General features: G+C 42.1%; 1 protein-coding gene across 1 annotated transcript; it reads right to left on the bottom strand.

The window, feature by feature from the left end:
• Window positions 1–4178: 4178 nt before the first annotated feature.
• myo7ba (myosin VIIBa) lies at window positions 4179–27005 on the bottom strand. The gene is made up of 48 exons (XM_076079129.1): window positions 26002–27005; window positions 25540–25577; window positions 25315–25416; window positions 25065–25217; window positions 24332–24516; window positions 23014–23135; window positions 22759–22901; window positions 22552–22665; window positions 22296–22449; window positions 22128–22204; window positions 21922–22041; window positions 20415–20554; window positions 20072–20282; window positions 19855–19990; window positions 19601–19770; window positions 19363–19503; window positions 19081–19239; window positions 18884–18976; window positions 17971–18065; window positions 17792–17876; window positions 17483–17701; window positions 16123–16332; window positions 15833–16045; window positions 15575–15739; window positions 15192–15491; window positions 14952–15112; window positions 14736–14862; window positions 14516–14635; window positions 13873–14046; window positions 12981–13208; window positions 12723–12890; window positions 12501–12618; window positions 10546–10672; window positions 10289–10455; window positions 9990–10171; window positions 9778–9899; window positions 9540–9694; window positions 8847–9000; window positions 8364–8519; window positions 7752–7857; window positions 7544–7657; window positions 7331–7418; window positions 7124–7233; window positions 6637–6822; window positions 5330–5446; window positions 5061–5144; window positions 4855–4974; window positions 4179–4758 (listed from the first exon to the last, which is right to left on the bottom strand). The coding sequence occupies exons 2-48, from the start codon at window positions 25555–25557 to the stop codon at window positions 4666–4668; spliced, it is 6702 nt and encodes a 2233-aa protein (XP_075935244.1). The 5' UTR covers window positions 25558–25577; window positions 26002–27005; the 3' UTR covers window positions 4179–4665.
• Window positions 27006–27053: the final 48 nt, after the last annotated feature.

The following is a 27053-nucleotide window of genomic DNA, read 5'->3' as shown; positions in this document are numbered from 1 at the left end:
TGCTTTCATCTAGACTGAACTGAAAACTCTCAGGAGGAATTGGAACGTCTGTCCAAGCTAATACTGTGCAGTAAACACTCATCAGCTGCTATATGTGTAATGATATAGTCTAAAAATCAATTTCAAACCTACTGTAATGCTAGCTTACCAGATATGAGTGAAAATGTGTCTCCATGTGTTATTCTCTCTTTTTAAAGGTTGGACAATTGGGGAAACACATTTATTCACCATCCTGCCGACAGTTAGCTGAGAAGATTCGCATGTTTGTTTGTTAATCAAGCTAGAGCCATGCCGCCAGTTAGCTTAGCCAGGAAAATAGATGTCCGCCAACTCACACTTTTAAAGCAAGCCAGTGAACACGTTATATCTCCTTTGTTGAATCCGTAACGCTGCAAAAACAAAGAAGTTGTAGTTTTTCTAGTGGTTATGTGCCAGTCAGTAGATGTTATTACCTTTGTACAGAGCCATAGCGGCTCTCCCCTGTTTACAATCTCTGTGCTAAGCTAAGCTAAGCTAGTAGTATCTTCTCATTTAGTTTGTAATGTCAAACTATTTCTTTCATGGTTACAGCTACATAAATAATGTTGGTAGAAAATAACAATAAAAAATTCTTAAAAAATCTTTACATGCAATGCATTTATGATTGCTGTAGCCTACAGTTGAGTCTCCTGAGTGACAGTTTTAAGTTCAAACAGACCAACATAATTTTTACCATTCCTCAAAGGATTGCATCGTTTTTTGTTTTTCAATCTTAGAGGACTATTTAGACACACCTCAAAAATCACCACCCACTACTCCGGCAAGTTCCAGCTGTCCACTCCTCTTTATCCGTTTCTCCAGCCCAACATCTAAACAAACATCTCTGGGGCGTGAACAGCAATAATTAATCTCAGGGAAGGCTTCTCTCGAACTTTCACTTTGAAATTTGTGGAGGATCCAAGAACAGCATCAAAACATGTGCAGCAGAGGATGAACTTGTCATCCCACAGATGTTTCTAGCCAAAGGGAGGTTCCCAAATACACAATGCAAATAGTTCTCCAAACAGTGAAATGCTGCACCATTACAGGGCTCCTTAACAAAAAGGGAAAGGGATTGTCTCTTCTTTTATCTGACTGGGCTAAATCTCGTTTCACCAGCTCACTGATCGGACTTTTGGCCCATTAGGAACCAGCCAGATGTAGCGGCGTAGATTTTTTTTTCAGTGTGTGCGCTACGCTCCTGCACATACTGGAGCTGTGAGGCCCACAACGGAGGGCATTTCTCAGCCAAAGGCTCAGACGTGGCACATTCAGGAGCCCCCAAGAAAAAAGGGTTGCAGTCCCAGCAGGGATAATAAACCAGCTCAATGTAAAAAGCTTCCGTAAATACGGATCCCCGAGGGATAATCCTCAAGAGAGGCAAATCCTGAAATATGCCTTCATCACAATGATCTGGGTAAGCAGATCTGTGCGAGAGGAGACCGAGCATCCTGGCACCGGTCCTCTCCAGGGATTAGTCAGTAACAATTTGTTGCGACAAAACGGTGACAGCTGTAATGTGCAGAATCTTCTTTTGTTAAAACTCGTCACAGTTAAACCCAAAGTAGAATAAAGTCAATGTGAAATTTGGTAATTGGATTGAATGCTGGAAGGGTCTTAAAAAGTAGATTGTCATAAAAAGATCTGTCACAATGCGGAGCTGTTTTGGGATTTACATGACAAAAGTGACACATTCACAGAATAAACTCTTGCTACTACTGCACAGTGAAATTTGTAGCTAAAGGATATATTGTTTAACAGCAACAATTTAAGTATAGTGCCACAGTGTGCACTGTGAACACAGAGGGGATTCCTCTTGTGGAGCCAGACATTTCATAAAGTTATCCAAAAAAACATCTCTACTGCCTTATCAAAATCTGAGGTGAAATAACAAAAGACTTACCTTCCCTTCAGAGCTTCACAGTGAATGGACCTCTTGAAGAAAAGCTCGGCTGCTTGAGGAACAATTCAGCTGCTGAACAATTCAGCGCAGCAGCAGAGTGAAGACTGGGAGTCGGACCGGCGAGCTCTGGAAGGACTGAAGCTGTGACACAAAGAACGCTGTCCTATGACCCCCTTCACTCTCCCTCAAGATGTTCTTGGGAATGAGACTGTAGCTCTTTTTGTGTCTCAAAAAAATTTGATAACAGCAAGGGAGTCCCAATGGGAGCCGCTCGTTTGAACCTTGACCCCACCCTTTCTTACTCCGTCCCCTTCTCCTCAGAGAGCCACTTGTGCTCCACAATAGCCTGAGTCAGAATAAGCTGCACATTTTAGCAGCGGGGAGAAGAATGGCATGCCTCAGTCGCAACGAGACGTCGGGTATGACTCCATGGAAACGAGGCCCAGTGGTGCGCCGAGTGCCTTTAGCCGTGAACTCCCACCCCCCCACTGATAGATAGAAGATGGACTGTGTTGTTCATTTAGAAGTTTATGACTAAAGTCTCAGAGATGATCTTTTGTAGCTGGTGTGTTTAGCTCTACATAGGGCCCCATTCCCTATAGGAGAGCGAGTGACAAAACAAGAGCAGGGAGGATTGGGGGGGGGGGGGGGGGGGGGGGGGGGCCCACGCTTGAAGGAAACAGAGGCCCTTGTTGGTCTCTTGCCTCCTGGGGGCATCCTGAATTGGAATGCCCAAAATAATCAGTCACATAGCCATTGGACAGATGTGGAGAGAGTACCCGCTGGCTGAGGGGGGATAATATTTCTTTCATACAAGCAGATCCCAGCTGTGTGTCACACACATCGACCCTTTCTCTTCTCTGTATCATCGATATGCAAATAGAATTCTGTAGACTTGAATGGAGGCTTTATCTGTGCAGGACGGCGGAGAAGCTTTGACACCAACCACCCTGTTAATCTACTGCCAAGCGCTAATTGGGACGGCCCCCGGCTTTTGTTTTGGGCTGCTCAGCTCTGTCTGCTGCGCGTCTCGTAACCCCGAAGCAAAAACATTGCCTTGCTATCATAAATGTGTTATTCTTCTTACTGCGGTGGAGGCTCCCGGCTGCTCGTGGAAAATACGATGCTCTAAACAGGCTTCCACTGGGAAAATGTTTTATTTGGAAATTTTAGCAGAAAATTTTCATTCATTGAATAGTTTGTTTTCATGAGCAAGATATCATTTGAAGCAAATATATTTCTAAAGATGGATATATTTAAAGGTACTCTATGGAGTTTCCAAACACTATTAGCACTATGAAGCAATGCTTATATTTGTATTTGTATTATACAAGGATGCACATGTACCATGGTTGTATTATATAGGTGGATACAGCAACCGTGAGTCCATTTTCTTCTAGTGGCCACTTGGGGTATTGCAACAAAAAGCATCTTTCCCATTGACCACCATTCTAAAAGAGACGTCTACAAAACTTTTGACAGGACACCTTCAGCTATAAAAATAGACAATTATTACTATTTGTGACGTATATATTTGAACCATAGGGGGTTTAATCATTGTAAAACTTTTCCAAAGCCCAGAAAAATGATTTCTATTTCTGAATGACGGCACCCCTGTGAAGTAGCATGCTACGTGCAATTTTGCTGTGTCTTGGAAATGAGAATGATATTTGGGATTTTAGCATTTATTATCTTACATTTCGGAACATTATCTTCATTGTTTGCTGCTGTTGCCATCTGTATAAATAGATTAATGGTTTCAAGCAAGTCCCTTTGAAGCATTCATGAACACAGTCGCCCAATCTGGATCAGAGGCATGATGGGATTAACACTAGCTCGCATATTTTAACGCCGCAAGTAACACGGAAGTTAGCAACTTTTTTTCGCTGTATGCACCATGCGAGCAATTCTCATTGGACTGAATAGGTGCCAACTTGGGGTCTAATATCCAGTATTGTAATAAAGTGGTTCTCAACCTTTTACAGTTGCGACCCCCTAGGATAATCAGGTTGGTGTTCGTGACACCAAGGCGCTGTCCAATCATTATTTTCTCAATAACCATCTGAAATTATCTTGTGGCCCCAAGGTTGAGCACCACTGGTATAATACATGACATGTAAGGAAGCAAGTATTCATGTGATTATTTATCGACAGTTGGTATTGATAACTAGCACTAAAATATGTGCTAACTATGCCAATAATTAGGCTGCAACCTAGCAAACATGGCTGATTCTTTCAAATAAAAATAAAAAAAACATGGGTTTGGTGTTTTATGAGGAAGAAAACGATTTCAACACGTTAGGCCTGAGAGATACACACAATGTGTTTTGGTGAGATAAAAACCTAACTTTTGTTTGTTTTCAAGAAAACTCCACAGGGCAACTTTAATGTTTTTAAGGCAGGCAGACATTGTTTCACTGAGACGATCTTTTCATAAATTAAGGGTTGTAGAAACCGTGTGCACAGTATTAGTTTTACCTAGAACGTCTGTTAGGATTATGTTACTTGAACATACAACAAAGAAACATTAGCTTTAAATAAATTGTGAGAAATCTACAACAACTTTGTTTTCTTCAATTCATCTTTTTTTTTCTACTGAGCACAAATAAAGTTGATTGCACTTTCAAAAACAGAAAACTTTTCCTGCTCTGCCTCTTTGTGTGTGCATGAACTACATGTTGAATATGTTGGGTTGAAATCAGCAGCTACAGGCTGAAGCTGCATCGCGTTCTTGCTGCTCAGGCTCACATGTTGAAGCGCTGGTTCCTTTGCACTGCCCTCCGTTCACTGAGGTACATTGTGACATAGGAGGTTATGAGATCATCCATCTTGTAACCCTTTTTGAAGAAAGACACAAAGGTATAGAAAAGGACAAAGTTTTACTTACTGACAGTTTATCATTTAAAGCACACGTGTCTAATGATAGATCTTACCAGTGATGTTTCACACAGGAACTTGCTCCCCTTGACTAAATTGCCAATAGTCATGTGAAAGTAGGTGCTTCCACTGCACCAGTTAGCGATGCGGTTGAATGGGTGATTTGCCAGCACATCCTTTACAAGAGAGAGAATTGTTAATGGTGAAATACAGGAGCAACATGTCAAAAAGGGAATAATGTCAAATTGTATTTCTTCTTCACCTTGGTTTTAGGGTGGATGATGGTGAGTCCTTCCTTGCTGACAGCTATTCGCACAATATCTGGGAAACTTGGCTCTGATGTTTGCTGAAAAAAAGAGTCAAAAAGGCAAATGAGAGAACTCTTCGTCACCGCAGTCATTTAGACTATTTACTGTCTGCAGACGTGCAGAGACTGAAACAGAGAGCATCAGATAAACAAGCCATCCACCAAACCCAACCATAGATTGCCAGATAAAGCACCGTCTGTGCTGCTGTCACTGCAGCCCTTACCTTCACTTCAAAGAATGCACAGCCGAACGTCGGCCAGCGGCAGACCACCTTCAGAAAAGCCACCTTAGTTTCTTCAACGGTCATACCAGCTTGTTTGTTAAAAGAGCTGACGATACTCTGAAAATGAAAAACAAAATACACATCAGAGTATGATGCAACGCTCTTGTTTTGTAGAAGTTTTTGTGCTGCTTTTAATGAGGTTAATGATTTCCCGACACCCCCACAGCACTTCAGGCAATATTCTCAGAGAGCTGAGATAGCGATCACAGGAATGGCATAATGGTGATATTGTTCATGTGAGCGATTCAAAGAAGAAGTTTGGTGACACTCTAAAGGATCGTATGTGTATCCACATACTGATGTATGGTATTCCTCTGTGCCATAGAGCGCCAAAAACTAATAAAAACCCATCAATGAGCCACACTGTTGCACTGGGTGACTGTGTATTAATCCACGGCTAAAAATAGTCCCCAACAAAATGTTACTGTTTACTCTGGTTTGATTAATGTCTCCTGAAAACTACAGTGCCCAACCAGTCGTATCTACAAACTATATATTTGAGAACAGTTTTCAGCCATGTTAGCTGTGTGGCTCTTGAGAACGTTAATCTGTCGGTCTGTCAGTGGTTGGTATCTCATAAACTATTGGACAAATTGACATGACATTTTGTACAGACATTGGTGGTCCCAAGAGGATGAATCCAGATGACTTTGGTCATCATCAATTTGGTGACCGTGACTGTTTTCTTTTTTTCTTTTTTATTTGCTCCGCCATGAAGTTGATACTTTTGGTACCGAGCAAAAAATCTCAACTTTTATTGGATGGATTATCAATTATTATTATCAACAATTCCTAAGAGATATTCATGTTCCCCTCAAATTGAACTGTAATCACTTTGGTGTTCCTCTGGCTTTTAATCCAGCCCCATCATGACATCAAAAATGTCACTTTGTTCAATACTGTGGTTTATGACTTCACAATATTGTCATATTCTGAATAAAAAGTGGAATCATAGCGTGCATGTAAACACAGTCAGTGTCATTCTGTTGGCACGCTGAGTTAGCGTTTCACTCAAAGTATGCGTTGCCTAAGTACAGCCTCAATGAGCCGCTAGCCTGGTTGTATAGATTCCTGTTAAAGGTGTACTTCGTCAGGAACGAATGGGGTTGGAGCGTCACAGACAGGATAAGGAAGTAGGAAAGTATTGAGAAGCTGTTGCATTGTTAGTTTTGGTCTTGAAATGTGTTGACAATAAGAAAAACAAACAAATTAATAAATGAAACCAGTGAAAAGAAAGCCCCTGATACCTTCTTCCATTCATTTTCCGACATGGCCTTCAGCTGGTCGGCGGGCACCAGCTCCTTCAGCATCTTGGGAATCATAACCAGCTGGTTCTTGTCATTGCTGACTTTTATCCTGAAGAGCAGAGCCGCAATGTTGACCATTTCCTCTTTGGTGCAAACATGATAGCCTCTCAGGTACTTTGGTAGCTCCTGGAAGAGAGAAAGATATTTAATAAAGTCTGCTATTGTGGGAAGTTTGACCTTTAAACCAAGTTGCTACTGACCACGTCGTTCATTAAGAGATTTAGAGAAGCGAAGACTTTCTTATCTGTAACTCTCCAACTGGTCATAATGAAACCAGAAGGAGCAGTCGGGAACTAGTATTGATACTTCTTGATACAATATGTCAGGTAAGATTATGTTAATGGTAAGTTTTGGCTTTCATATCATGTGGAAAAACTAACCAGGCTGGAAAATGTGATGGAGGCTGACCAGCATCATTCAAGTGTACCTGAGGGAAATGGAAGATAAGATCGGCCTCCGCATCTCTGCCAGGGATCACATTGAACCACAACTTCCTCATGAAGAACACAAGGTAGGGTATGTTGACTGGCCCGCCGCCTGCAGAACGCACACACACAAGGAGGGTTTTTTACAGGCAAATGCAAAGAATCGTCAAAAGTCAGACTGGCGCTCCTATCAGATAACGGCTTTTTACCGTCTTTGATCCTCTTGGCTTTCTTGGACCAGTCTGTGATTTGTCTCAGACTATCAAAGAAGTAGTCTGTGTCATTCAAACTGAGAACCTGAAATAAACACCAAAACAAACTTTCTTTTACAACCGGCGGAGCGGAAGTTCATGAAAGAGGGCTTTGTGAAAGAACATGCATTGAAAAATAAAAATAAAAATATAATGGTTTGAGGAGCACACCTTGTCCTGTGTTTTGACAAAAATGCTGAATCCGTCTGCTGAAGCCAGACTGAGCTTCTTGCTAATGTTCTGGATGAGATCCTTGATCCTGGTGTTTGTCGCGACCTCAAATATCTGAAGAAGGGTAAGAGAAATCACAGGGATTGCTGTGGGAATACATTTGACCTGGCTTGTTTCTGTGACTCTAAACATACAAGGTGTGCGTTACCTCCTCTGTGTCATTGGGGAAGTGGATTTTGTGGAAGATCTGGGTGCTGTTCTGCTGGATGGCGTCGACTTCCGCCTGGTGTGGTGGGAGCTTCCTGGACTCCATCCTACACAAGAACAGCCAATGCACATGCTGTTGTTGTTTTTTTTACGATATCATTTTTGACATTCAGCCACAGATTGAGTGCAGATAAAGAAAAGAGCACACACTAAATAAAATAGGTCTCTTGGAGTTTGTCGCCGTTATGGAAATCTTACTGAATGTCAAATGTATTTATAGAGGAGGACATGCAAATGGTGAGTGTGGTCATGTCACTGTGAAGGTGATGCAACACATGTCAACCCCAGCATTGCTGCAAGCAGGTCCTTCCTTAAACTCCACAACTTGACCCACGACAAACTAGAATAAAGAGTCAGTGTACTTCAGTTGTTAGTTCAGTCTTTAGAGAGCCTTTATGTCATGAGAGATTAAAAACACCAGGCGAGCGTGACATTTCCTCTTCTCACGTCGTGGTGACATGTCACACACACACACACTTCATCTCGTTCACCCTTCTTTGAAACCAAGGGGGAAGCACGGTGCTGCGTGTTTGTGACGTATGCTATGGCTGACCTCAGGGAGCTCTGCAGACGCTGCAGGCAGTCGGCGGCGAGGGTCTCTCTGCGGCGAGACTCGAGAAATCGCTGAGTGTGCCTGAGAAGAGACTGGCTGGGAGGAAACAGGCCACAGCAGAGCCACAGCAGCTGCCAGCCCTGCTCCACGCTGAACCTGGGGGATGGGAAAGGGCAACAAAGACACAAATGCATGTAAGACGTAAAAAAAACATGATTAAATGGAGTCTGGAGTTCAAAACCTGCATTCAAAACCTTTGGGTTTTGGGGGGTTACAGTTCAGTTCCCCTTCTAGAAAAATGTCAAATGTATCTTCTTTTTATTAAACTCTTTGTTCTTCCTACTATCTAAATAAATTAATCTATTTACAGAAACAAAAGAATGTATCATTACATTCGAGCAACTGCCCCATTTTCAGTCCAATACATCGTAAACAGAAATATTACCAAAGGGATGGAGAAAAGTGAGTAGAACATAAGCGCACCGGTTGTTATTGCTGCTCATCTGCTTCATGATCTGGCAATAGATCTCATCCCTGAGCTCCTCATTTTTAGTGGCGGGGCCGAAGATCTGGTCAGTGAGCTCCAGGGGACTCTGCATCTGCTTGGTGGGGTAATCTCCCATATATTTCAGGATCGGTACTCAACAGTCAAGGAAGACTTCAACATCCTGGTTTCATGAACTTTAAAAACATTGTTAGCTGGTGATGCAATAGATAGAGAAGTTTTCGTTGTTGCTTGCTAGGGTACGACAGATCAAGCGATTCCTGAGTGGCAAAGTTTCGATACCAAAAGTGGACCATGACATTCAGATGAAACGACCTGCCAAAGCAAATGAGCAATTCACTGTCGTTAAGATACAATGTAGGTACTTTATAGGGCCTGATCATTGCTTGGGAAAGGGTCGGATTCAAGCACAGTTTAAAGGAACGTTAGGTCAGGGTTAGAGAATGGTGTCTCCTGCCAGAGAGCTTGGTAAATTTAGACACTGCAGGGCCTACTGACACAATTTTATATTTTACTGGGATTCCACAGGAATGCTCAGCCAACTTCTGGCACATGTCACCATGTGTATTTTTTTAATATTTGAAGAAATCTAAACCCCCTGAAATAGGCTCATAGTGAATTTATGGGTTTAACTCTCGTGAAAAAAGGTTAATCTGGTGTGTAGAGGATATCAGTGAATGCCAGACTGGCTTTGTTGCTGAGCTCTGGGTTGCCCACAAGTTTCTTGAGGAGGGGCTGTCTGATTGGCTCTCTGGAGTTCACCCACAGTCTCTCGGGAGCGGCGTTCCTGGACATCACCTGGCGGTTCACATCGTTAGTGGGCTGCCTGTGGGATCAAGGTATTCCTGCCATCAGTGCTGTTCCAGTAAGCATTATCCTGCTGGAAAAAAAGAGGACATTTCCAGATACCTGAAGTACTCGAGGGAGAATTCTCTCAGCGTGGCCGGAGCTAATCTCTCCACCGTTCCTGTTTCTTTCTGGTTTTCCCGTATGATGTTCTTCCTCTGGTTAGGAGACAAGTTGATCAGGCTCTGGAAAAAAAGAAGAAACATATTTAATACTCCTCAGATCCTGCGCACAATAGAGAATTTGAAAAAGATGCGTAGTGGACGTCTCCATACCATGACCTCATTGGTGGGTTTGCTGAGAGTTGGCAGGATTAAGATGGCGTCGGTGGGGACGGCTCCTGTTTGTCTCGTGCTCTCATTTTGGCCCTTAATCCAGCCACCCTGCTGAGAAAACTCGTCATCTTTGATTATTATAATGAGCTCTCCTTTCTTGAAGCTCAGCAATGTGGGGTCATCTGCAGAGGAATGAAAGTGGAACCCAGAAATCAGTTAGCAATTAGCAGCAATGAGCGACCCTGAAAGAGATAATTCAGCTGTGACCATATAAGAAAGATAAAATCAGAGCCTCTGACCTTGCCCGTCGGCTTCCTTCAGGGTCACAGCATACTGAGATCTCTCTCTCAGTCCACTGAGGAACATTGTCACCAGCTCTGCCATGTCCTCCGCTGTGCCTCCGCTCAGAGTGAAGTCTCCTTTCAGTGTCAGCAGGCTCACTGCCTGGCCAGACGCTTTACCCTCCCTGGGAGTCAAAACATAAGTAACACCACGCTGTTTTAGTGGACCATTCCTCATTGTCAAGTTCTTCCTTCTCCTCTAATTCGGTCTCTACCTTACGGTGTGGACTCCGGTGACTTCTGGGAAGGAGAGCTCCAGCAGCCTCTTCTCTCGCTCGTCCAGGAAAGTGATACCGGTCCAGTTTATGGCCACAATGAACTTGCTCTTTGGCAGCGGAGGGCCTTAAAAAGAGCCGTGGAACAAACAGGCTCATTAAATCAGGCCTCATGGGAGATATGACATATATTCATGGGCAGTAAAGTGCTGCTTGCACTTTCTGAATCATTGCAGTCACCCTGAAGGACAGAGCTGCATTAATGTGTACAGTAGTAGAGGCTCTATCATCAATTCACAGATATGTGGCTTTCACTGTATGGCTGAATCTAACAATTACTTTCATAATTAATTCATCTGTTCCTTTCTTGATTGATCGATAAGTTAATTATACAGAGTCCTGGAAGGGACATGGAGGGGGGATAGTAATCAAATGTTGAAAATTAAAGAGAGGAAAACAAATGTAGGTCAATGTTCTTCCAGGTCAGTTTTGCATCATGGAAACAACCAAACACCCGTAGGAGAGGTTCACAATGTTCTATTGTGAGATTGGCCTCAAGTATAAAGACGAGACAAATGAGACAAGAATAAGCTGGCACATCCGGTTGTACCTCCGCCTCACTCCCCACCTTCGCCGGGAGGAGGGTAGTCTGCAGCTTCGGAGACAGATCTCCAGTTGGTTTGCTGGTCAGCAAGCTTTCTGTTGCTGCCGCTGCACAGGTAAGAGCCAGCACTGTCGCTGGCCAACAGCCACCTGTGACCCCCCTGGAGCCCACGGTGGTTCAGCGCTGGCTGATTTTTTTTATTGCTACAGTGGCTAACTGAAGGTCCGAATCCTGAGCTGCCGCACGCACTCCTCCCGGCAAAGTAGTCTCTTGGCAATGGGGAGTGAGGCGGAGGGACCGCGGGGTGTGGCCTTCTTGTCTCATTTGTACGGAGTCCCTTCCGGGGCTCAGTTATCATTTCACATTTTCCATTGTTAACATAAATTGACACCACATGGGCCACCGTAGTTCTATGACACACTTGGAAAGGGAGGGCTGAGCTGAGGGGTATTTAGTTGGTTGCCACTAAATCTAACACACTGTTCCTTTAAGTAAGAAGAGGTCAAATGTGATTTGATGGTTTATAAAATACATCTGACAGGAGGTCAAACAAAAACAAACTATCTGTTTGGATTGAAATGAAGCATGAACATTTATAAATTGTCCACTCCATTAGCTGTGTTCAAGTGAGGAATCGTGTTGTGGAAGCCTGTATAATTACTTTTATCTCACCAGCACGTTGCCATTTGATCTGCTGGGTTAATCATCCACCATGTCAGTGAGTCAGAGCACATTCTCATTAAACAGCTCGGATGTATCGCTTTGCAAATTGGTTGTTCACAAGCTAAACCGCAGTAAATCGGAAATCCAAGGAAGGAAGAAATGTTGTTCCTGGCCCACTTATTCACTCTTAATCAACTACTTTGCTTGAGTCTTAACCCCAGTGGGGTAGTGCATCTATAAATATCCTTGTATATTACAGTCTGACATACATATAAAAAGCAGCAACAGCTAATTGCCCAAAGGGAGTTGGTTAAGAAAAACAGCTTCACGGCTGATCATTAAAAGTGTCTGTCTCTATGTTCCAGAGGAAAGTGTAGATATGTCTGTGTTGTACTGTACACGTTTCTGCAAACTTTTGATATTCAACATTTGAAGAAGGACAATAATGCAAGATTTGGATTTTAGACTTTAGCACAAAATCCGATAACTCATTCTGTAAGACATTGTACATCTAAAGTAATCAATTCTAGTAGAGGTACAAATGAATACAGAAACTATTGATTCACGGCCTTATATATTATCATGACTTGCTTAGTTTAAATTTACATTAAGATTTGTCAAAGTATAAAGATATTTAAATACTTAACGCCAGAGAGGCGGGACACAGTCAGTGCCGATAGACGCATACCTGACAGTTTGACAACTTCAAAGAAGCGAGAGAAGAACATGGGCCACTTCTCTCGGGCACAGTCCACCATCTCTGCCTTCACCGACTCTGCCTTCTGTCTTGAACTCAAATACGGACCCTTGTGTGGTTCAAGAAAAAAATAGACGGAAAACTTTACTTAAACTCAAGGCCATTGTAGAGCCTTTTCTTTTCATCACCCTCCTGCACTGTGATAAGACTGACCTGAGCATGAGCAGTGCTGACCATCTGCACCCATTTGCCCTCTGACTTGGCCTCCAGCAGAGGGTTGTTGATGCAGTCCTGAACAGCCTCCTTCACATGTTCTGGGCTGCTGTCGGAGCCGTGCTGGATGTACAAATGTTTCGCAGCCAGCTGGACAAGATCATCCTCCTGTGGAAGTGAAACAGGGGGGGGGGGGGGGGTCAGATTTATATCTGGGAAAACAACAGGAAGAGAATAATCATCCAAATATAAGCCCACCTTTTCACTCTGGTACTCTCCACACTTCAGACCGTGGATGAACTGCTTGTAGATGAGGTCTGTGCTGATCTTGTCCTCCTTGCAGTCGTGCCAGGGGGTGAAGACCTCCTTGCGGAAGAAGAGACGCCAGGGAGCGTGCTGTTCCTGCCCTCCTCTCCTCTTCACTTCCTGATCGCACTGGGAGATGGCGTCCATCACATGCTCCCGGCCGCTGCCCAGAGCCCACACCTTTAGGACAGGTCAGCACTTCAAGTTACAGATATCTAGATATGCTGAACTCACTATAGCAGGACGCCACAATAGATTCTTTCTTAATATAAAGTCTTTAGAAAGGTGAGGCAGTGCAGCTCGCCCAGTGTGCACAATACACCTAGGAACCCCATGAAAACTTAAACATCTAGTTTTGGCTCGGCCTTAAATTTGTATTACTATACGTCCATGTTGTTAAGATTTTTTGCATGTTGTAAGGTGATGAGCACTGACAAAACAACAGGAAGCAGCCTACTTAAAAATGTCAAGCTCTAAATATAAACAGACTAATAAATACATTGAAACTCTGTGACTCTGCTCCTCCTCTGTGTGTTTGAAAAGACTCATTAACATTAACTGTCACTAAACTAGTGCTTGTGTAAAAACAAAAATAGGGCATGAACTTGTATTTATTTGGAATAAATTTATACAGAGAAAGCTGTTAAACACCATTTTCTGTTAAATCCTGTTTTAAGACGCTTTAAATAATAATCATTTTTCAAATGATTTACCATTTATGAAATGGCTTTCTGCTGAGCTTTGCAGAGATGGTATGTTTTTTTGCAAAACTGGACCGTGCAGGACTCCAGATGTACCCATCACCTACTGTACTAAAGGAACATAAACGCACTGGACTGCGTACCTTCTCATACAAGGCGACGTAAACAGAGAAACCGAAGGTGTCTTTGAGCTTGACTTTGTTAGACAGGAGCTGGCAGATCTCTTTGGAGGTGGATGCTGAGTCGACGGGCAGGTTAATGGAGAATCCGTCCATCAGACTCACAGACACAATCATTGGCTTTTTTGTCTTGGTTGCCTATCACAGTACAGAAAACAAAGTGACCATTGATTCAACAGAAATGAGATGTACTCTAAGTGTTAAAGGGTCAGTTCATTCAAGTTACAAAAAAAACATGTTATGGATACAATTCTGTGTCTCTGAGATTTCAGTTGCCACCACAATACAATTTAGGTTAATAGCATTTTGTTTGTGGTGCTTACAGCATAGAAAAATTCCTCTCTGTACAACAACATCCCAACTTTCACTGTCAACACTTTTCAACAGAACTACGTTCTACCAAAGAAATAGTCGCTATGAAAACTGACTTTGAGGCTGAATGTTTTTGAATGGGTGCCATCATAAATCTCAAATTCTCAACCTGACCCCGTGAGATAATGTGTTTTTTCTTGATTTGGGTCAAATGCGAACTTTTTTTAATCTTTCATTCATAAATCAGGAATCCATTTTAGACATTTGCCGGAGCATCTTCTGTCAGTCTCAGTACCTGCAGCTCCAGCCAAGCTGGAGGCTCCCCTCGCACTCCGTTCATCACCGTGCGCCGCAGCCTTTCAGCACAGTGGGAAGCGTAGCCTCCTGGAGCGAAACGGATGAAACTCTGCAGGTACTGCCAAGACGTAAGAGATAAGAAGAGATGAGTGAAACATAACCGCGTCCTGCACACTGTTCATGAGCCCCGGAGCAGCCGGTGCAGCTGTTGTTCTTACCCTTATAAAGCGATCACTTGGGGGGAAGATGCCCAGACAAAGAGACAGCAGGATCCAGCCACGGAAGTAGCTGTTGCGATTGTTGTTGTCTTGAAGCTGCTTGCAGATCTGACAGTAGATTTCATCCCTGGACAGACAACAGACACATATTGTATTAGGAGAGACTAAAGACAAATACTTCAGATGTATGTGATTTTCAAAAGGAGCTTGTGTTACCTAAGGTCACGTCTGACAATGGCATATCCCACGATGATGTGGAGTTTTTCGAGCACTGTCAGCGGCCGCTCCAGGGTGGGTCCTTCTCCAATCATGATGTCATTGTCCTCCTTAACAGTCTGCAGGGTGGGAGGCTTCGACACTTCAGTCAGATCATTTGACTGTAAGAAAAAATATGTTAAAAACAAAGTGAGCGAGAACTTAACAGCAACACTAATAGTTTTTAAGCTTACTCCTCACCTCTTCCATGATGATGGAGGGCTTCCTGAAGCTTGAAGTGGATCTGGGGATTGTATTTTCTTGGACAGTGGATGCTTTTCTGTTTCTGGACAGTAGGTCGGTGAATGTGGATCCCTTCCTTGTTCGAGGGCTCCCCTCTGGTACAGTGTATACCTTTGGGTTTTGAGCCATCTCACTGGGCGCAGCAGAAGCCTTCCTGTTTCTTGTCAGAATGTCTGTGAAAATGGAGGCCTTCCTGTTTTGTGTCGGCTCCTCGGGTACTGTGGTGGGCTTCCCTTCTTTTTTATTCCTTAGCACCCTCTAAAGCAGTCGGAAATTATTATTTGAAATCTATGATCAATTAATGTTCTACAAAATTAGGCTGTATTCAATATTACATTTACCTGATCCAGTCCAACCATGTGGCTGAGACGTCTGTCCTTTCTGGAGATCAGCTCCGGCGGCATAAAGCGTTCCTGCGTGAAGGCTCCCTGGACCTGAACCGGTTTCTTCGGATCAGGGAGGTCTCCCATGAACCTTAGGATGATCCACCACACAGTCAGAGAAGCCTGGTGATAACATTACAGAAACACCTATAAAAAAAGATATTCCTCAGGTAAGAACAGCTGAAATGATAAATCTAAGTGGTCTGAGAGAAGCACCAGGACATCTCCTTCATCTTCATGGTACAGCAGGGGCTGCCGAAGCCTCTGGCGGATGTGGGTGTGGGTGGCTGCACCCTGGAAGTACATGGAGGCAAATTTGGAGAAGGAGTACTCATCCAGGTCATCGTCATCCTCTTCGGGAAGATCCTCCTCCATGGGGATGTCGTCGATGTCTATCTCCTCCATGGTAATCTTTTTCCCCTCAAACTTCTGGAAACAGATAGACAGGCATGTAGTGACCGACTCGACAAGGACCACAAAATGTGCAAAGCTTTCGCTTTCCAAACCTCATATCCCACAGGTGCTTGCCCCTCCTGCCCTCCGACCGTAGAGGGCAGGAAGTCAAAGATGCTGTCCACCATCTCCTGGTCGGTGATGGTCTCAGCCTGAGCTTTGGCCTCCATCTCTTTCTTGCGCCTAAGCACTTCCTCCAAGTGTCTCTGTCGCTCCAGAACGACCCGCTGTTCTTCTTCTTTCTCTTTAGCAGAGAGGTACATCTGAAAGAACACACAACATAAGAGAAGATGAGGAAAAACAGCAGCATCTTGAACCTCAACTGCCGGAAAAATGTCTTTATCTGCCGAATTAACCATGTAACCAAAATAAGATATCATTAACATAACATCATTATTCAGATCAGTGGCTTTTGAGAATGACGACACACTTAAACTGTAGATTTATGATTTCTTTTTCAGTCAGTTTTCTGCTGCTGGTTACAGAGTGGCAGCACTAGAGCCGTTAGGGGTTCAATGCCTTCCTCACAGAGCAGTAGTTACTGAAGGAGAGGCGTCTGACACACTATCCTTACCACAGGGATACATAGAATAGCTCATATATTGTGAAAAAATAGAAACTATGATTTAATTAAAAAACATACTAACATATTTGTGTTTCGGAGGAAAATAAGCATCCAAATACAATTTCAAGTTGGTGTAATACTGACATGTACTAGATTTATCCTCATAATAACCAGTAAGCCTCCAGTAACTGCAAGAGAAATAGTTTAGATACTTAGCTTAGAGAGGAGAAACATTTGAAATACCTAGCTAAATTAACGGATAAATGGTTGAAATAATATGCTAAAGGTAACAGTCAAAGAGATGAAACTAACGTTACATTTAAATTCATGGAGTAATAGGTCAAATTGTTACCGTGTCAAGAAAAATAACTTGTTAAATGGTTGGCTAAAAGTAATGGATAAATGGCTCAGATACTTAGCTAAGAAATAATCAGCATTTGAAGTATCTAGCTAAAGTAATGATAAACAGTCAAAATAAGAGCTAATTGGATAAAATGTTTCGCTAAAAATAACAGATAAACAGGAGAAAACGTCAAAAGTAATAGATAATTATTTTAAATGGTTGGCTAAAAGTAATGGATAAATAGTTGAAATGATATCATAAAAGTAACTGATAAATGAACGAAACAGTTAGCTAACAGTAATAAATAGTTCAAATAGTAATTGACATGTGGGACATGACAGGTGGTGTCCTGAACGTGTACTTGGGTTCATCTGATAAGGATGAGGAAGTACGTCAGGCAAAAGGGTTTGGCAATGTTGTACCAGATAAAACCTGTCGGGACTTTAACCTTCTTTATTATTGTCATCCAGAGAGGGTTCTTTGTAGTTCTTTAAGTTGAACTTACATCTGTTTTCATCTTTTTGATAGCCTTTCTTGCCAGCCCACCCCTGGCGTGAGCCTGCAGGAGGATCACAGCGTTTCTCTTGCGCTTCCATTCCTTCCTGGCCAGGTATCCCCTGACTCGGGCCTGCAGCACGAGGGCTGCCTCACGCTGCTTCTTATACTGGAAGCGGAGCTGACGAGACCGGGCCTGTGCCTGCAGCCTCGCAAAGCCCAGCTGGACCTAGAATTAAATTAGAATTGAAGGGGTTCATTGCATGCCAGTCCTATATTTTCACTTTGATACATACTCATGTGTTAAACAAAGACTCACCACTTTGTACAGCTTTCTGCCTTTGTGTCCTCTCCAGCATTTCTGAATGACAAGCGCCCCTGCCTTTTTCCTCAAAAACTCTCGCCTTTAGAGTGCAAGAGTCATACAGACACAAAGCTGTAAGTCACATGAGCAACAACAAAAAACAAGCAGCTCATTTTACAGCTTTCATCCCACACCTGTATCTGTAGCCTCTCAGGACTTTCTGGATCAGAAGTGCTTTTTCATTTAGTTGTGTCATTCGCTCCAGTTCGAGCATGGTGTCATGGAAGTCCTGAGAGAAAACAGTAGCGAGATGATGTTTTTTTTTATTTTGGTAGAAATATTCACTTCAGAAATATATATTATAACAACTAATAACCAAATAATGTGGTTTGTGAAGCTGTAATCAAGCACAGTGGTGTTATAAGTTAAATGCTAACACCAGCATGCTAACACTCCAACAATGACTAAACATCCTGCCGTTTAGCAGGTACAACACCTTCCATGTTCACCATCTTAGTTCAATGCGTTAGCATGCTAACATTTGCTAATTTACAATTAAAATAAAGTAAAGCTGGCTGATGTGAATGTCATTAGTTTTGCAGATATTCAGCCATATACCGCCCAGACGATGTCGTTGCATGAAAAGTCAAAGTTGTGTTGTTGTGTTTATGGCAATCCATCTTCCCTCGATTTCAACCTCATGTTGGCACCAAAGGAAACATTTAGAGAAACTAAAAATTCTAATTCCTCAAATTCTATTTGACTTTAATTTTCTTAGAATCCGACTAACTGAATTTGAGCAACTTCAATATAGTTTTTTTTTCTACATGTGGACACTTGAGCTTCATATTTGAATTTGTGAATCCTGAAGTAAACATTTTAACTTAATTTACTTACTTGAAATTTCTAAAACATTTTAAAAGTAAACTACTTAAATAGTACAAACTCAGGGGTATTACAATTTCATCATTAGCTATTCGGCATTGTTTAAATTTAACAATTAGGTATTATTCAGTTGCTTCTAACATTCAAATGATTGTGGCTATTGTATTCCTCCACCCATATCCATCAGTAACAACAGACTGTACATCAAACGTAAGGCGGCACCTTTAGGAATAGCTTTGTCTTGCCAGTCTTCCAGTCGCCCTCTCCAGCAAGCACAGACTCACAAATGCTTTCACAGCATTTCTCTTTCCTTTCCTGTCGCAGCAAAAAATAAGCATCACACAAACACAGAATGAGAAGATGAGAATAGGTGTGAAGAGATCATGACCAAAATGATCACGTTAAAACCTTCAACTTACTGTTTTGGGATCACAGAGGGAAGTTTTCAGCAGGACGCGGTATCGGTTTAGAAACTCGTCGAATGTGTAGCGGACGGGATATCCAGCTTTCCGTATCCTGATGGTCTCCATCATACCAGAGTAACGGAGCTGGCGCATGCACAGCTCTCTGTCGAACAGCTGAGACACAGAAGGGGTGTGCAGTGATTTACTCGCACCAAAAAGTTTCATTCAATTTTGGTACAGATTTAAGATTTTAAGTATTATTTTGGTTGGAGTGAATGCAGCTTTTTTTTCCCTCACCATGGGCTTCTTGAAGTCATTGGGTTTAACACAGCGTATGAAATAGGGCTGGCACACAGTCAGTGTTTTCATCAGGGAATCCAGAGACTGACGGAACTGGCCAGTCAGAGTTGGCACTCGCTTCTTGCCATCAGTCGCTTGCTGTCGGACACGACAAAATGTCACATAGTGTAAGTATTTTTTTATTTTCCAACTGATTATATCTGCGTCTAATGCTGAAGCTAAAGGCTGCACTGACCCGGAGGCTGTTGTTGGCCGTGGTGATGATCATCCTGGGGTTGACGCTGCTCTTGAGCTTACTGGAGGACAGCACATTTTGAAACGCCTGCTTGAGGAGTTTATTGGTGGAGGTCTCCACCAGATGAATCAGATCTGAGCTGAGGGCGTCACGGTTTTTCTCAAGGAAACCTCAAAACAAGACGGACACAATAAGACCATCACACAGGACTTGGGCAAGAATGATTTGTTGCTTTTTAAAAGCTTTAAAAGTACCATTTGAATCGTAGTAGACCTCTCCAGCGAAATGGTGGACTCCAAACTGTGTCTCATAGTTGTTCTTGGGGGGAATATAGATGCCCCCTTTCTCATGGACCTTGTTCAGTTTGTGGAGCAGGGTGGTATCTGTGCCCTGAAAATTAACAAAAAACGGAGTTAAAACCTGCTTTTCTTTGTGACATTAGACTTTATGAGGTACAAGGAGGACGTAGACCTTGGGGAAGTTGCTCTCCTCATCAATAAGCGCCAGCATGTTCAAAGGTTTGTTGGCCAATACGTCCAGGGTGTGCTGGTTGTCTTTGTAGTCAATGTGCTTCCAGACAATGTTCTCACGGGCATACTCATCCTGCTCCAGCTTGAAAACGTGCTTGACGAAGAACTGCTGCAATTGCTCATTGGCAAAGTTGATGCACAGCTGCTCGAAGCTGCAACAGTTTGACAAATGCAACAGCACATGAGGAAAGAAAGATGGGTGGACTTAAGTCAACATGTAAATTAACAATGTGTCCAGCAGAAGTAAATGCTCTAATGCCATGAGAGTTGGCGTGAACGCCAACCTGTTGTTGTTGAAGTTCTCAAAGCCAAAGATGTCGAGCAAGCCTATCGACTGTCGGACCTCTTTGGAATCCTCAGGTGGCTTGTAAACGGCAGCGTTGATTTTGTCCACGACCCAAATGAAAAGTCTTCCATAAATAGCCTGGACAAATAATACAGAGAATAGCTGACCAGTTATACACAGCACCACACCCTGTAGCCTACTAACAAACCAACACATACGATCCAGAGATTCCAATACGGACACTCTGCTCTTAGACTATTTTTAGCTTTACTTTAGGTTTAATATGCGTTTTTTGTAATGATTTATTGGTTTTAAGCTGGTGTCTTGGCCCAGTCGCCTTGCAAAAGAGGTTGCCAACCTTGGGGTAAATAATATTAAAAAACGGTGTTCAGAAGATAAATTCTAAAGACTTTTTAACTAGTGCTAACTGCAGGTCAAAATGTCCGCTTGTTCAACACATTTACTCAGTTCATTTTAATATGTCAGAAACAGATAACTGCATTTCTGTTAGCCACTGCTATGCTACACGTTGAGCTTAATGCTAACATATCATAACAACATACAAACATTAGCATTAACCTTAACATGTTAACATAATAAAATGCTAAACTTTAATACAATGCTAATGTTAACATATTATATATTAGCGAGTAGCATACTAACATTAACACTAGCATGTATCCTTGCCTGCTAAAAGTTTGCATGTTTGTTAACATGATGAAATGCTAAACGTGATTATGCTGCTAAAGCTAAGATATTATTGGTATCATAAGCATGTATCCTTGTATTATAAAAGTTAGCAGGTTAACTAATACAATACTAAACGTGACTATGCTGCAAACATATTAGTATCTTAGTATAATACCAGCATATTAACATTAGTATGTAACACAATAAAATGAACGTTATTGCACAGCTAACATTGTATATTAGCTAGTATCACACCAACATTATAACATTAGCATGTATCTTTGCCTGGTAAAAATGTAGAACGTTTAAATGATTCAATATTAAATGTTACTGTTGCTAAAGTTAACTAATTAGTAAAACTGAGAAAATGTGCTTAAACTGATGGATGTTGAGCTAACTGTTTAGCCTAAAGAAAGAACAGCTACACCAGTGGTTCCCAACCTTTTTAACGAATGAGCCCATAAATCAAACCAGTGTTTCTACAACCCCTCATTGCAAGTGCCTTAGTGTGTACAAGAGCTGTGAACATATATTTCCTTTCTTTCTCAGACTGTTGTACATGAAAGAATTTCAGAGGCCTGAAGAGGTTACATTAATATTTTATGTAGAGTCTGAGCAGTCTGAAAACAGCCACAGTACATCAGTATTCATTTGCCTCACTGGTGGTAAGAAATTAAAAGGTTTCTCCATTTATCATCCATCAATTTTGTGAGTGTTACATCCTCACAGAAAGTGTAGTATATGTTAACATGAGCTGCATCAACTTCTGAATTACATTTTTTACTTTTGAAAACAGAAATCAAGACTAATGTTACCTTGACAAAGGCATCCCTGCCGTCTACAGCCTGGGCAGAGGTCAGATGTTTGGTCACACTCTCTCTGGCTGTCATGAAGGAGCACTGAGTCAGACTCTTCTCCAGTGCTTTGGGTTCCACCTGAGGTAATACAAACACAATCAGACAAGATCATATCAGCTACTTTTATTTTAATTTGTAAAAAAAATAAAAGTAAATACACATACCTCCAAAAGTTCACTGGCCATGTTGAAATGGGATGATGTGAGGATGTCGCAGCCTTCTAGGTTATTTACTATAGTACCTGAAATGATGCAATAAAATGTGTTTAATGTCTCAAAAGATCTACAGTACATAGTATGGTGTAGTATCCCATGGTATGGTGCTGTCCTTACCCTTAAAGTCCACATTGCCCAGGTGAAGTATTGCGGCGAGCAGTTTGGAGATTTCCCAGGAGTCATTCTCGGTGAACATGAGGATCTTCAGAGCTGAACGGAAGTGGGCGTATTCCTTCACATCATCACGTCCTTCGCAGCTGGTGCACTTACCCTGATGATTCGATCACATGGTTTAAAGCTATACGTGAACGCTTGTCTCATCTGGTTATTTGTGATTCACAGTCGCATGTAAAATTTATGCGTTTATCAGTACCATGGTCAGATAGTTGTACTCAGCAGCATTCCCAAGGGAAAGAATCTTTTTCTGCTCAGCTGGCATGCCCATCAGCATGCAGTAAAAGATGTGGTAGTTTCTTTCCTCAGGCGCCTGAACATGACAGCACATGAGCTTTACCACAAGAAAATTTGACTTGTACCATGTTACAGCTCTTGCAAATATATAGCTAACCAATCTTCCCACCTGACGACAAACGCGGGACTTCTCCAGCAGGTACTGCTCAATGCGGGCCCCTTCAATGGCCCCACCCTTAGTGAAGTTGATGTCAATGTACTTCCCAAAACGACTAGAGTTATCATTGCGAATGGTCTTGGCATTACCAAAGGCTGAGAAGGAAAAACAAAACAAAGCATTAAGCAGATTAAGTGAAAAGGGGGGATTGAGATGATTATGAAGACTATAAGGCACTATAACTTTGTGATGGTGTTTTGATCATACCCTCCAAGATGGGGTTTGCTTCAAGAATCTGCTGCTCGATCCAGGAGTGCTGGCCGCTCACCGCAGCCAGGAACTGCAGAATGAGCTTGGTGCTCTCAGTTTTCCCTGCTCCTGACTCTCCACTTGTGGGGCAAACCAAAAAGTAAGCATGTGTGGAGACTGTTTCCCACTTAAACCTGTTTCAAAGCCCTGGTAATGTGGTTTAAAGATTCTCAACATTAACAATGGGGTTCCACAAGGATCAATGTTAGGCTCTGTTCTTTTAACAATCTGTAGTAATTACCTAGTACCCCGTACTCTAATCATTGTTGTTTCATTTGTATGCAGATGACACTATCTTACACGTGGACACATGTGAGCATGCAATACCGTGTAGCAGTTAGTCTTGATTCTTTACGAAGAACCCCACCAACTTAATATTGGTTTTAAATTAAGTTTTCAAATCTCGCAGTACTGATGAAGAATGCCCAAATAAAATATGAAAAGGAAAAAAGCACATTGACATTTGGTTAAGTTTTATCAAGAAGCTTATATTCCTTCTATTATAGGAATAGGAAGTGCATCTCTAAAAATGGTAGAAAACATTGGGTCGATTGGTTTCTTCTAATTGGGGGTGCATGGTGATATGCATTATAAATATACACATCAGTTTACAGCTTCTTTGCAGTTTATAGATGGAATAACCTTCAGAAAACTCTTGGACACCAATAAGTTTCTCACAGTTTGTCTCATTGAAACACTAGTTTAACGTGAATTTTTTCAGTGATCTATTTGTCTTTGTTTTCATTAATTTATCTTCTATTTATCTTATGTAGCTTTTTTAGAGCCACCTGTGGTAATGTTGTAGGGCTGTAAATGAAATTATCAAATTTTTTTATCAATCGTTTCTCTAATATAACATTACATTACAGTCATTTAGCAGACGCTTTTATCCAAAGCGACTTACAATTCAGATTCTATCACATACACCGTAGGCACAGCTACGGGAGCAATTTTGGGGTTAAGTGTCTTGCTCAAGGACACATCGACATGCGACTATCGGAGCCGGAGATCGAACGTCTGATTGAAGGATGGCCCCGCTCTCCACTTAGCCACAGTCGCCCCGGCGAGTTGTTTGATCCATACTATATCAACAAATGCCTAAGTTGACATATTCAAAGACATTCAGTTCACTTTCATGAAATACTTCAGAAACTAGGATATATATCCATTTGAGAAGCTGTAACCAGTCATTTTTACCTAAAGGATTCAATTAATTAATCAATCTTTCCACACTGTCTACATAATGATCTGGGATCAGCCTCAGACAAAAGCAGACCTGATAACGCAGCACTGGTTCCTTTGGTTGCGGCGCATGTTGAAAAAGCAGCTGTCTGCAATGGCGAAGACGTGCGGCGGCAGTTCACCCAGCCGTCGATCTGTGTACATGTGCACCTGCTCTGTGGTGTAGATGGGCAGCAGCTGGTAAGGGTTGACTGCCACCAGAATGGAGCCTGTGTACGTCTTAAAAACAGAAGGGGACGTTAACTACCACAGAGGGGCACAGTTGAGGAGTGAGTGAGTGAGTGAGTGAGAGAGAGAGAGAGTGTGTGTGTGTACATGAGCATAAATATGTTATTGTGTTAGAAGCACATCATACAATGCACGAAATGCTTGTAATGACTTATTAGATGTAAAGATTTCACAGATGGATTTGAATCATGAAAAGCTGTGGTTCATGATATATAAAGGAAGTCCAACACAAAGCAATATCAGCCTCATTTTGCCCCCCAGCATTTAGCAGTGGTATTTTTCATACAATTAAATGATTCATAATTGAACACACACTGCTGAGCTTTGATGACAGAGAAACACTGGGGCGGTCTCCCTCAACAGAGGCTCATTCGTCTCTATGGAGACAAACAGCACTGTGATAAACTACGGGGCAAAGTCTCGAACAGAAAGCCAATTCACAGCTATGGAGGACACAGACGAGTAAGCATTTCCACAGTAGGTTATGGACATCGTAAAAGTAGGTGGTTCAGAGTGAATCCAGGTGAATAGAAACCTACGTAGATGATGCCTTCTTTGTGTCGCACCAGGAGGTTCCTGAGCAGCCCGGCCTCATTGAGATCACCAAGCCGTATCATGTCGTCCACACCCTTCACAGAGGTGGGGTGCATGGGCCGGAAGGCGCCCTCCGTCTTCTTGTTGATCTTGTGCTCCTGTGTGTATGTAATAAAAGAGTTGATCGACAGATAGAGAGGTCCTTTTTTCTGTACCTGACAAAAAAAAAAGGCAATGTCTTGTAGGGTTTCGTACCTTTCCTTCATCATCGATCAGCTGAAGCTGTCCGGTGTCGGTCACCTCGACCTCCGCCCCGATCGGCACCCCGACACCAGAGTCCACCCATACAAAGTCCCCCTAGTTGGGGGAAAGCATTGTAATACAAAATGCCATACCCAAAGAACTATTCTCAAAATGACTATGTGGGCATCATGGATTTTTAGAACTGTGTGTGTATATTACTGAGATACTCATTCTTACCTTACTCAAATGCAGCATAGCAGAAACCTGGATTAAGTCTGTAAATAGAATATTATCTTAATTCAGATTTAGCCCAGTTACAGTAATTACAATTAACTGAACCTGCTACCAAACCAATATTAGTTAGGTCTACTCGGTAGGCTTTAACAGTGTGGACCACGCCTCAACCTATTTATAGCAACATACTGTAAATGTTATTTAATATAAAATAAAAAATATTTTAAATTACAAGACAGTTTTGGGATCCTTCAACATTACTTATTTCTAATTTCTATACACAATTCTATAAAGTCTCATTTTAGCATGATAACACAATAACTTTCACTTTCAAGACACTTCTATTAATGATTCTATATAGAATTATGAGGTCACAATGGAAGTCATAATGAAAAAACAAACACAGTGAAGTTACCTCTTTGGAAACAAGAGACACTGGGAGACATGTGATTCTTCGGCTCTTACCTGAGAGTAGTTGGGTCTTTGGTGGAAGCCCCGCTGCTGCCGCTCAGGGAGCTTTTTTCTTTGAATGACTTATGAACCAGGAAGCAGGGAGTTTTCCCAGCAAACACCTCTTTATGGCCCTTTGACTTTGCTCCTGCAAAAGGTAGAGCCACCCAGTGTCATTGAGCATCCACTTCAAGGGTTTTTATCACTGCAATTACTGTAATTTGCAGTCAAATATTTGATGGTAATGTAAAGATGATAAATGTTCTTTCCCTTTAAGTTAACAGCCGTGCGGCTACTTAAAAACCATGTTAGTAGAGAGAGAGCGAGAGCAGTACAGCTTTCTACCTCAAACAATATAAAAACACATGTCTAATAAATATAAGGGATATGACACGGAATGTTAAAAATAAAGATTCTTCTTAGAAATATTGAATGATGATCAACAGACAAGCCAGTAGTCAGTCAGCTGGTCTCAGTAATAACGCTAAAAGGAGAATAGCAAGTCACTTTTTCCTGATCCAGTCACAGGTCAAGTGCTGCCAACGCGTTGCGCTGTAATTCACGGCAATTAAGTTGTAAACAGCAGATAGTAAAGAGGAGTGACTGAGGAGAGATGTACCAATGTGATGTTGATTAAACGGCTCATAACATCCATACCAGCTGTGTGGCCGGGGACAATATTAACAGAACAGACTGAGCCGTTAAGATACACAGATTTGCAGATGTGTGACATTGGCACGGCTTAAATCCTACAATCTGTTGGGTTACACTGTAGGTTCTTCATATTTAATAACAATGAGATGTAATCACATGTGAGGATCAGTGTCTGAGCGTGCTCCTTATGGGGATCCATGATAATACTGTAAAGCAATAATCTTGCAATTTGACCATCTGTCCTCAGGCGTGGTCAGTTTATCCCGTTTAGACTGCGGTTACGTTTTTTTTTTTTTTAAGCACAATGAACTGGAAAGATTTCCACCAGGGGCGTCTGCAGCGACCACTTCTGTATTGTGCGATTGAATGAATGCAACCCACAACTGGTTAACTGGAATTAAAGTGAAAAAGGC

The sequence above is a fragment of the Anarhichas minor genome, unplaced genomic scaffold, assembly GCF_050575085.1.
Source record: "Anarhichas minor isolate MPS153535 unplaced genomic scaffold, ASM5057508v1 ptg000071l, whole genome shotgun sequence".
NCBI classification, from domain to species: domain Eukaryota; kingdom Metazoa; phylum Chordata; class Actinopteri; order Perciformes; family Anarhichadidae; genus Anarhichas; species Anarhichas minor.
The sequence above is the reverse complement of the archived record's forward strand: the minus strand, read 5'-3'. Positions and strand labels throughout refer to the sequence as shown.

Excerpts from the sequence above, each read along its gene's own strand:
- myo7ba (XM_076079129.1), bottom strand. Across the intron at positions 20,283-20,414 it reads GAGAACTTCAACAACAACAG|CTTCGAGCAGCTGTGCATCA; the intron begins GTTGGCGTTCAC and ends AAACTGTTGCAG. Across the intron at positions 9,695-9,777 it reads TTCTCCCTCGAGTACTTCAG|GCAGCCCACTAACGATGTGA; the intron begins GTATCTGGAAAT and ends TTGATCCCACAG.